General features: G+C 35.6%; 1 protein-coding gene across 1 annotated transcript in view; it reads right to left on the minus strand.

The window, feature by feature from the left end:
* Csmd3 (CUB and Sushi multiple domains 3) overlaps positions 1-12,492 on the minus strand; it is a 1,059,412-nt gene that overhangs the window by 138,246 nt on the left and 908,674 nt on the right. The window contains exons 33-35 of the mRNA XM_051202442.1: positions 11,132-11,245; positions 10,563-10,658; positions 8,851-9,054 (exon numbers count right to left, since the gene is read on the minus strand). Coding sequence (XP_051058399.1) covers positions 8,851-9,054; positions 10,563-10,658; positions 11,132-11,245 — 414 coding nt within the window. The remainder of the gene's footprint in view (positions 1-8,850; positions 9,055-10,562; positions 10,659-11,131; positions 11,246-12,492) is intronic.

Genomic DNA, 12,492 nt, shown 5'->3' on the forward strand with positions numbered 1-12,492 from the left:
GACCTGAACAAGAGGGAGCTCATGAACTCCAGTCTGGCATCTGGGAAACCAGCATAGGACTGACCCAGACTCCCTGAATGTGGTATTAGTTGGAAGGAGTAGGCAGTCTATGGGGCCTCTGGTAGTGAATCAGTATTTCTCACTAGTATAGGAATGGACTTCGGGAGCCCATTCCACATAGAGGGATACTCTCTCAGCATAGACTCATTGGGGAGGATCTAGGTGCTGCCCCAAATGATATGACAGACTTTGAAGACTCCCCATGGAAGGCCTCATCCTCCCTGGGCAGCCAAAAGGGGATGGGATGGGGGTTGGTGGTGGGGGGAACAGGAGAGGACAGGAGGGTGCAGGAACTGGTATTGACATGTAAAGCAAGCTAGTTTCAAATTTAAGTTTAAAATATTATTTTAAAAAACAAACAAACAAGGGGATGAGCCAGCCGGCATCTGCAGTCCCAGCATCTCACCACAGGAACATAGGGCAAACACAGGAAAACGGACAGAAGCTCAAGAGGAGACTCCTAAAGTCACCCTCTAATGTCCACACAGGTATACATGTGCCTGCAAACTTCTATTCCCACACACATGCATGGACACACACACACACACTAAATAAATAAATACTGTATCCTGGTATTGTAATTTAAGAAAAGTGGCACAAGACAGAAAGACACCATCGGACAGGGATCAAGCAGAGGGTGTTTTGTTTTCTGTTTTTGTTTGTTTTTTTTTTTTTTTTAATTAGGGAAAGGGATCATGGAAAGGGTGAAGGGAGTGGGAGAGATCAGCCACCTGGGACTGGAGGTGGGGGGGGGATGGGAGGTGGGCCTTTTAAGATGCAGCCTAGTAAATAGACACAGATGGCACTCTTAGTGGCTGCAGCTGAGGGTGTATCCTGTCAGAACTCCAAGGGGAGGTCATTCCAAATGCCTAAATACTTACACCTGGCTCTTAGCAGCTCTTGTTTCCATGACTCTGATCTCCCTCTGTAAATTACCTTTCCTTTTTTCCTTCACTACTATCAGGGACTCCTATGTAGTCTTGTGATTTCTACTCTGATCTTTCACTACAAGTGATTTTTCAGGAACATATTAAGATCTTTCACATTCCCACACTATTTAATTTGCACTTGCCCTGCCTTCAAAGATCTCTATCTTTGTCCCCTCTCTGTGGGAACCATCTCTATGCACAGTGTTCCAGAAACCTGTGGACCTTCCCAAGTTTGAATGTGCCTCTCTCAGGGGGAAAAAAAAGGGGGATCTAAATACCAATTAAAGAAAAATAAATAATTTGTCTACCGTCTAGTGCTGAGTTCAGAATTAAAATTATACATCATATAAACATTGATAATCGCTATTTAATGCTATATTTAATACATCTTTCTTGACTGCATGCTAACATGAACAAACAAGCCAATCAAGAAATGAACGTTGAGATTATTTAAACACACACATACCACACACACACACACACACACACACACACACACACACACACACTCACTCTTCAAAATTTTCCCACTAAAAAAAAAAAAAAGAAAGAAAGAAAGAAAGAGAAAGAAAGAAAGGAAGGAAGGAAGGAAGGAAGAAAGAAAGAAAGAAAGAAAGAAAAGAGGTGAACTAGAGAGGTGGTGCTATTTCCACAAAGACACATCAAGTGAATGTGATTAGGGTCTCGAAGGCACTTGAAGAACACAGCAGATAATAGTGATGGAATAAGAAGCTAATTAAGGTCTTTTCCCCTAAGGAGTGTAGGTGGTAGCTTCAGGGCCTGTTAAAAAGAGACCTCCCAGTGTTAGAAGTCCCTTTACCTAAAGCCTTGCATTGTCAAAGCTATTAGTGGCTGCAGGGGGTTATTTGAAACTCCAGGTCTCAGAGCAGGACAGCCTTAGGGCTTAAGACTGAAAAATCTTAAGCACACTGAAGTGTACCAGGGTCAAATTTGACAAAGAAAGCTCCAAGTCCTGCCTAACTTGTATTATTTATTTTTACCTTTTTGATAACTTCAAATTTTTATCAAACTTATAATTCCTGGTAGTTTACCCATGAGTTGTTCGGATTCCATCTTTGTACAAGGATCCACTGTGTGTATTCGGGCTGCTTGCATTTTTTCTAATCCTTTCATTTAAATTCATTTTGCTATGTTTTACCTGTGTTACTTTTTAACAGATCTTAGTCATTACAAACTTCAGATGGGCTTGAGTATTAAGTATCAGAATGATCAAGAATATGGCTATGTGACTGATGGAAGCAGAAGCAGTGATCCCACAGCTAAGCACTGGGCCAAGCTCCCAGAGTCCAGGGGAAGAGAAAGAGGAAGGATAATAAGAGCAAAGGGGTCAACACCATGTTGGGGATATCTACAGAAACAGATGACCTGAGCTAGCGGAATCTCACTGGCTCAAACTAGGCCCTCTTAATGTGGGGGACAGTTATGTGGCTTGGGCAGTGGGACCAGGATTTATCTCTAATGTTTGAACTGGCTTTTTGGAGGCCATTTTCTTTGGGAAGATAACTTTCTCAGCCTAGATATAGAGGGAGGGCCTTGGTCCTGCCTCCAAGTGATGTGCCAGAATTCCCTTGACTCCCCATGGGAAAGCTCACCCTTGCTGAAGAGTGGATGGGGGATGGAGTGGGCTGAAGGTGCAGAGAGCAGCAAGAGGGGAGGTAGTGGGAACTGGGATGGTATATAAAATCAGAAAATTGTTTTAAAATTAAAAAAAAGAGAATAATAAAAGAATATGGCTATGTTGAGTAATAATGAAATTTGACTATATGAACTCTGTGAGAAGTCATTACATGTCTATATGTATTCAAGAAATTATCATAGTTGTTTACTGAAATCCTAGCATCTGACAAATGCACAGTACTCAGCTATTATGTATCATCAAGGTCCTCTTGGTTGAGAATAAAATAATGAAATCGCAGGGGAAATGAGATGGATTCTAGTTGATTAAGAATATTTTAGCAAACACAAAAGCTATAAATTCTTAATACAGTGGATGTTCCCATGAACCAAAGCATGGCAAATGGAGAGAGGATGAGTGGCCACAATTGGTTTACAAAGGACAGTCAGAAATTGAGACTTGAGTGAAACAATGCTCTCAGACAGGAACGCATCAAAGAGTAGTGTATGCTAATGAGTGGAAAGAGGAAAAGCAAAGGCTTGAGGATGGCAATAACTCCAGAGACAACTAAAATTGGAACTGACCACAAGAATTAAAGAGAATACTTAGATACGAATTTAAGATAGTTCGGCGCTGACTTTCATAATAAAATTGTTCATACATCAAAGTTTTTATTGAACGAATTAGACACAATCATTTGTATCCAGTTACTCACTTTTAAATGTATTTGTTTTTGCTTTCTATATGTGTTTTGCCTGCATGTGTACCACATTCATTCAAGGTCAATGGAGACCAGCAGGGGGCACTGGAACCTCTGGTACTGGAATTACAGACTGAGAGCAGTCAGGTTAGTGCTGGGAACTGAACCCCAGTCCTCTGCAAGTACAGCAAGTGCATTTAATTGCTGAGTCATCTCTCTAGGCCACTGTATTCAGAAATCTTGAAGTTAGAATATTTACAGTTCAACATAGAAGTATTAACTAAAAACAAAGCCTGCTTCACATTCCTGGCTCAACTGTGTAAAGACAAGGTAAACACTTCAGAGTGTTTATGTTGGCCTTACCTTTACTTAATCTTTGTCTTTCACTTCAAGACTGGACAAACCAACCTGACTATAACTCAGATGTTTGCAAGATTTACAAAAACATCATAATCAAATAAATTTGATTTTAAAAAACTTAGTTCCAGATTACCCAAGGAGGCCATGAGATTCCTATATTGCCAGAAACCCAGGTAAGGGCTTAGTACTTTTGTTATTGCTGTTGTTTTTGCTTGTGTTTTGTCTTGTTTAGAGACACAGTTTCTATGTGTAGCCCTGGTAGCTATCCTGGAACTCAATCTGCAGGCTAGGCTAGCCTGGGACTCACATATCTGCCTACCTCTGCCTGCATTGCTTACAACCACACCGGCTGAAAGATGCAACTCTCTTGACTGGACACCATCTAACTTTTCTGAAATTTCTTTACCTGAGTTACTGTGTTCCATAGTCAGATTCCATTATCAAGAGAACTGTACCGTAAACATCTTATTACAAGAGTCCAAACTCCCCTTGTCCACAGCAGCAAAGTTCTTACTGGTGATAAGGCCCTACCTGGCTGATGATCAGTGAAGTGATGTTCTAAGCCAGCCTCCTTTGCAATGCCTAACCTACTCCTCCCCTTCCTTATATTACCACAAGACTCTCACTCTCCAATTGAAAACAGGTACTTCTCTTTTCTACTCACAATGTCATATGGCTGAAAAACATTTCCCTGCCTTCACCACCATCCATTCTTTTGAGTGGCCTTTGAGACAGGTAGCCAAGGTCTGGCCTGTTGTGAGGTCAGCCTCAGGCCTCTATTCTAGGTCTAGTAAAACTATCTGCTAGCTTGAATGCATAACATCACTTTGTGTAGTTTTTCTAGGCATAGTTCATGTCATAGTTTTGAAGTTGTGTGACTGCCATTCTTGCTGGCAAAACTTTCAACCCCATGAATATCCTTGTGTGGAACATAGATCCACTGGTACAGTGGGCATTTGTCCATTTGAAGGGTTCTGTGTAGGCTTCTACTTTTGGCAGTTGTCTGCTTAGACAAAACTGCTCTCCAAAGAATCTTTGGTTTCTATGTGGAAGCAATTAGAGCATCATTATCTTACTGTGGATTGTCATCTTTGATTTCTATGAGGAGGCAATTGGAATACTATTATCTTGATATGGAATAGTATATATATTACAACTGGCTGAGACCTTATCTGAGTGGGCTCAAGATCTCTGTGACACAGAGAGCAGATCCTGGTAGCAAAATGATAGTATGTGTCAGAGAGATCCACACCCCCACAATGTAATCTGTCACCTCTTGCACCTTAAAGTCTGGAAGGGTGAGACAGGGAATAGCCCTTGATGATATCTGAAATAAATTCTGGTTAATTCTCCCATTGTCTTGGTAATTGGTACTCGTTTTTGTCATTATATCTGACTAATCTCCCCATTATCTTGTCAACCACCTCCTTCTAGCTTCTGTATAAACAGTAATCTTAGCAAGCACCCTTTGCCTACTCTTAAAGTTGTCTAGTGGATATGCTGGTCTTATTTCCAACTTACAGGCAGGTATTTTCTAAATTTTAAGTTGAGTTTTACATTTCATTACCAAGTGTATGTATTTGTTTGCTTATTAATTTTCTAAAACAAAGTCTTGTGTAGTTCTCGTGTTGGTTTCAAACTTGCAGGCTCAACTTCACGTCTCTGTTTCTGGATACATTGGACTATAGGTGAATGGAACTACCACTGGATAACATTCTATTGATTAAATCCTTTTTGAGTCACACACTTTGAGTAATCTACTCAGTACACATTTAGTTATACCTCCAATGCCTTAGATATTACCGCTGCCAAACACCCAGTTCAATTTCATTATTCCCAAGTTCTATTTTCTACAAAATAATACGAGTACACCTGCATCACATATTCATGACTTTATAATAAGGATAGCCTTCTCTGCATTGTTCGACAATATGTTCCTTATTTCTATCTGAGACATCCACATCAGCTCTTTTGTGTCTATACAATAGTCTCTTCATGATCACTTAATTATTCTTTAAGAATTAATTATCCTATAGTGTTTTCTAGAAATTCAGCATCATCCAGCACCTATCTCAACCACTCCAGCTTTGACCCATAAGTCACTCCATCTTTAGAATTTATAAGCAGCATCCAATTACTTTTGCTGATTCTTTGACTTAGTTCATTTGTGCTGCTAAAGCAAAACACCAAAGACTATATAAGTAATAAACAACAGGCATATTTCTCATAGTTTGAGAAGTGAGAATGCCAACAATTCATATACTAGTCTATTCAATAACTATGGAGAACCAATTTCCTGTTTCAAAAAGACCGTTTTTTTTTTTTTTTTTTTTTTTGATTTGCTTTTATTTCATGGAGGGGATTGACATCTGTTTAGAATTTCTTTATAAGAATAGGGCTCAGAAGTTAAGAACACTAGCTGCCCTTCCAGAGGTCCTGAGTTCAATTGCCAGCAACACCATTGGTGGCTCACAACCATCTATAGTGGGATCTTATGCCTACTTTAGGCATAAAGGTGTACATGCAGATAGAGCACTCTTACACATTAAATAAATAAATAGTTAAAGAATACTAATAAAGGTTAACAACTAACTTTAACAAAGGCTACCCTATGTGCATTTAAACACATTATCATTAATCAATTAAATATTTAAGCAGTTACAATAGTTTACATATGAAGTTTGAATATGATATCCTACCCACCTTTACCCCAGGACTTCATTTGTTGAAGGCTTAACCCCCAGAAGCACTGATGTTTAGAGCTATTGGATCATAGAGGAGCCTATTTCATCAATGAATCAGTTCACTGGTTAACTCATAGCTAAGTGAGCCATTATGAGAAAGGGCAGAGTTGAAAGACATAATTGATGAAGAAGAGGGGTGATATTGAAAAGTATATCATATCTGTAGATCTTCCAATTTTCTGCTGCCTAGGTAACAAGAGTAGGTAGCTTTTTCCACAAAGGCCTCTTGCCACTAAACATTCTCCTGTAACTTAAGCTTCTATCCATTAACTAAGACTAATTAATTCTGATTAAGACTAATGAATTCAAATCTGTAAAAGTCTGTGACAAACTAACTTTCATTTCTTTAATTTGATTTTCTCATGCAATGAAGAACTGGCCAACATGACAGTCACAAGACTTTTGATCAATTTTAAACGGGAAAATATATAGTGTTTATATTTTTTATATTTTATAACTGCCTTTCACTTCTTTTCTCCTTCAAGTTAAATGTTATATTCATCTTTTACTATTCTCTGAATTGGCTAGTTTTTTTTCCTTTTCTGTGTCTTTTCTTTATGGAAACCCTATATTGTTTTCACGTGTTGATGAAAAAGAAAATGTTTCCCCTCATAAGGTAGTATTTGAATTCTTCAGAGTCAGAGTCACACATAAAGAACAAAAATCTGTGTGAAAAATATTACTTTGTATCTATTGCAAATAAAACTATAATTTCTTTATTTTAACTTCCTCTTGCAACATTCTGCTCTTACAGAATTACTAATGTTTACATGAAGCAGCTGGTGAAAATAAATTTTACTGTAATTCTAAGTGATTTCTTAATGATTACTGTTAATATAAGATACAAATTGCAGTCTTATTGGAGGAGATTTTTCAAGAGTTCTGTTGTACTCTGTGATGACTATAGATAGTTAATGACTTGGTTTATTCATCAGAAAGATACAAAAGTAGCTACTCAATAGATTGCTTGAAATTTAAATATATGTTTAGACACTGAAAACCAGGACTAATGTTAGAAACTAGGTGTTCCTACAGCATCCTTTAGCTAGGTCATCACCAATAGCCTAATGAGACCAACTAACCCTTTTAAAGGTCTTTGCCATGGCAGACCATTCTCTTGCTCTTCCAATCTCTCTCTCTCTCTCACTCTCTCTCTCTCTCTGTCTCTCTCTCTCTCTCTCTACCACTCTGAGATGGCCTGTCATGTACTCCCCTCCCCAATAAACCTCTTGTGTAAAATCTGTTATGTAGTGTGATCTCTGCTTCATTTCTTGGCTCCAATCTACCACTGTACCTCTCCCACGAAACTCTAACGTTAGTTGTTTTGACAGCTATTAAAAATCCCTTAGACTTTAAATAGCAGACATAGGTTCAAAATGATCCAACTAATAAAACAAACCCAATCTAACAGCACATTGGAGGGATCAATCACTGTATCATCCCAGGGAGGCAAGGATGATTCATCATTGCCAAAAGTAATAGTAATATTCATAGTAATAGAAATAGGGACAAAAATTATATATGCAATCATCTTAATGAATGTAGACAAGGCATTTGATAAATTTCATGATGGAAATGTGGAACAAATTAGGCTTACAAGAAACACATCATAATATAAAAAGTAATGTGTAATAAATTAATACCGAATGTCATACTGAATAAAGAGGTAATATAAGCAATTATAAGATCAGGAAAAAGAAAACAGGACAACTTTTGGCATGTTTATTCTGGTTACCATAAGTCATAGACACAAAAACAACACTAAGGAAAAAAATTATGAAACAAAAAAAAAAAAAAAAAAAACAAAGCAAGCAAACAAAAAGACAATTTAACTGTGTAACTGGAAAAGTGGAAATCAAATTGTGATGCCCAATGCTATGATCTTATATTGAAAAAAATACCAATTGACTACAAAAATTAGTAAATGAATTTACCAAAGTTTCATGATACAAAACCAATATACAAAAATTAATGGCAATTACTATAGATCAATAAGCATCTAGAATTAAGAAAACAGTATCATGTTACTAGGAAGGGACAGATTTTGACTAAATACTACAAGGTTCTTACAATGAAAACTCAGAACACTGCTGACAAAATTTGAAACACAAACACATACAGAGAAGGGAAGAGGGAAATATTAGGATAATGGTTGATAGGATTGATATAAAAAAATAATTAAGGATGATAGGATAGGCTGAGATATTTTGGATAAGACCCCTAAAGTACATAAAACAATAGCAATCACAAAGGGCATCATGTAAAAGTGAAGTTTTTCAGAAAAGGAAATAATGTGAGCATAGTGATGATACAGAGAACTGGAAGAGACATTTGCAGATTACACATTGGAGATGGAACTTATTGATTCAAAATGGGATAAAACTACACACAATCACAGACCTCACAAACATATACACTCACCAATGCAAGTAGGTAAGGAATCATTCCACTGGGCCAAGGAATTGGGCACTGTCTCACACCTAATGGCTCTGGAGCCATGGAGGATGTATCCTGGGTTACACTCAAAAAGGACCAGTGAACCAACCGCAAAGTCATTGCCAATCCTTCTTCCAAACCTTGGCTCAGGCACAGAACTGCACTGTGTAGAGCTTGTTCTAGGAACAGCTGCACAGAAATAAGTTGGTTTAATTTCATATGTATCAGGCACATAGAAATTTCAAAATGTAACTACCTAAAAAAAAAGGCTCAAAAATAATTTTTCATAATTAGCATTAATTTTAACACATACCTAAATGTTTTAAGTTCAATAAAAACAAACACAATTTAAAGAGAATATTGCCATTAAAGATGTTTTCTTTAAAAATTTTACCTTTGATCTTGTAAATAACATCAATTATGCTACTCTCTTCTGATTTACAAAATTCTTATCAATGCAATTTTACTTAGATATTGCAATTTACAGGACTAAAAATTGATGTATAATTTTTAAATTTGGGTTCCCAACTACAAAAAGTAATTTAGGATACATGAAATATTTTCCAGTTGCTTCATGTACTGGCTCTTATCAATATTAATTAGGTATTGAAAATATGTTCACAAACTTAATTTTCAAAGTATGTTTGTTACCAATGAAGACAGTAATTACAGTCATGTTAAGCAGAATATAAGTCAGACAGATTAACAACAATATTCATTTTTAATTCATCAACCATACATAATAAAATTTGTGATGGAGTTCATAATTTGTATGCCCATCAATTGTGCCTTTTTTTGATTTAATAAAGTAGAATGATAACAGGATGTTTTTTCTTTTTAAAACACATACAAATGTGATTAAAGAGATTGACAACAGTCCAAAAGAATGACATGGTGAATTCCAATAGATTAAGCTCTCTAGCATGACTTGAGGAAATGCAACTAAATTTTCTCAGTGCCTTTGATAATTCACAGTACCACAATTGTGTACAGGGGAATATACTATGATACAAGAGTGTATGCTATAGTCAACTAAAAAAAAATAAAATGAAGTTTAATAAGAATACAAACTCACAAATGTTTATACATTTCTTAATAAAAAGGTACAAAGTAATTTTGACAAGAATTATTACATGATCAAACACCATTGATTTATATATTTCAAGTAATTTTTGATTTAGTTTAATGACACTATAAAAGGTTGTCCATAAAAAAAGCAAGAAAAAGCATGGAAAATTAACAATTAATGTGTAAAATCCTTAGTATCTATGCAGAAAGTTCAATTTTACTGAGAGGATAAGAAAGTATATTTTTCACATGGAGCAACATTTACCTTAACTAAATAAAGTACAACAAAAGTACATGTGTTTAGAGTATAAGACTATGAGAAAAAAATGAGAAGAGTCAATTATAGTAAGGATAACAAAGATGTTTTTGAAAACAAAATGTTGGGAAGGAAGGAAAAATCAGACATTTGATTTGAGAAAGGTGATGGAACAATTAATTCTTTTTAAAATTCAGTCAAAGTAATGATGTTGTAGGAAAGTGTTCATGGGGTAGGAGTCAGTGTACAACTACTTAAAGCAACTTTTTCCTCTTTCCTGTAGGGGTGTGAGGACAGCATTGGACAAAAACTGAGTACAGCATGGAAACTGATACCATTCCTTAGTGTGTTTCTAAACTACAGTCTCACTTACCTTGATAAACAAAGTGAAATCCCTTAGCTGTTATGGGTCCAACTGAGGTGAATCGAATTGTGATGTGATTACCTGAACTCAGTGGAAGGGACTCTCCTACTCAACAAAACAAATACTCAGATATCATAAATAATCTCCATTCAGTAAGCCTAACACACTCTATCATTTTACACTGTCATCGAAAATGCCACTAGGTTCTATGAAATTACTTTAAAATATCCTACTGCTAACAACATAATTTCTCTGGGTTCAATTTCAATTGCAATCTTTTTAACAGAAATCTTCAATTACATTTTAATACACATGGTTCATTATTCTTAAATATTTTATATCACATGAAACACCACAGATTGTGATTAAGTATTGTATTTATTTTATTACAGTCCTACAAAATAATTAAATTTTTCTTGTTTATGAATACTTTTAAGTTGTGGTTTTATTCTTAATGAAAACTTTTCAGTTTACAGTATTGCTAACATGGATGACATAGATCTCAACACTCTCCACAATACTAATCAAAGTCAGTCTTTAATCAATAGCTGACGAATGGCAGTTCTAATAAAGGATACCTGAATGGGATCCCGAGAGGGAAGATAACAGAGGAGACTGCTGAGTTGGCCCATCAAACACCTCAACAACATCGTGGAGTGATGTCTGGAAAAATACAAACTGGCCAAACACCACTGATCAACAGGAACCAGGAGAAGCAAACCAATCACCAACCATCCAAAAACAAAAACGAAAAACAAACAAACAAACAAAAAAAATAGAAAGAGGAGGAGACAGAGAACAAAATATTACAATATAATAGTAATTTGCATGTTTTTTTCCCCTAACTTTAAATAAAGATTGGTGCCAATTGGTTCCTGACAAATGTATTTCAGGCCACAAAGATAATGACCACGATTTAAGGCACTAAGGTTTTCAGAGGACTTTCTAAAAAAAAAAAAAAAAAAAAAAAAAAAAAAGGATATCACATTTAATTTAATCAGAAATTTAATTTAATTTAATCAGAAATTGTAGGATCATTGCAATTTAGTATTTTTCATACCTACTATCAGATTTTGCCTCACAGTTTGATTTCACTTGGTGTCATTTATTTTAACTTTTTTCTCTTTTTTTTTCAGGAGAGATAGCTAAGATTTAAATATAGGGGATTTCAAAAAAGTTGTTCTCAAAATGTTACTCCATTCTAAAGAATAGGTTTGCTAGAAAAATCTCGGCAAGAGCTTTTTCAGATCTCATGTTTAATTTATATTCTGTGTACAAATTACTTCTCAGCATTTATTATGAATCTAACAATGGACAGAATATAATTTAAGATTCCTAAGCAACTAAAATGTGATAAATCTTCACAAAGCATTATTTTTTTTCATGGAAAAAAGAGTTGCAAAGTACTTTACAAAAGATCTTTATGATGTTTACTATTTTGACTCCAATTTTGCTTATCTGTATTCATCTTATAGTTTACACCCAGAATCTACCCCAACTACATTCAAAAACTAAGAATTCTACAACAGATGTTAATTCTTATTTGAAGTTACAAAAAGAAAAATATAAGAAAGAAGTGAATCATAATAATTCTTAGAACTTTGCATTGACTGATAATAGTGTGGATTTAAAAGATTATGTATTAATTCTAGTGATATATGAACAACATAATTTTGTGTATTAAGAATCACAGAACTTTTCCTCAGTTATAATGAAATGAGTATAAATAGACCTACATTTTAATGTTTCAAGTTCATATTCTACAACTCAAAGCAAGTTATGGACATCCTTTGAGGATTTCTTTGTAAACAGCCGGTACACCTGTAGCCCATGAAGCCAGGTATATACAGAGTACTGTGAACTCAGCTACATTAATTTATAAGCATGGAAGGAATAAGTTGGTGATCCCAGTCCAGTTCTTTGTAAAGGAAGAAGAGCA

Source organism: Phodopus roborovskii, unplaced genomic scaffold (genome assembly GCF_943737965.1).
Source record: "Phodopus roborovskii unplaced genomic scaffold, PHOROB, whole genome shotgun sequence".
In the NCBI taxonomy this organism is placed as follows: domain Eukaryota; kingdom Metazoa; phylum Chordata; class Mammalia; order Rodentia; family Cricetidae; genus Phodopus; species Phodopus roborovskii.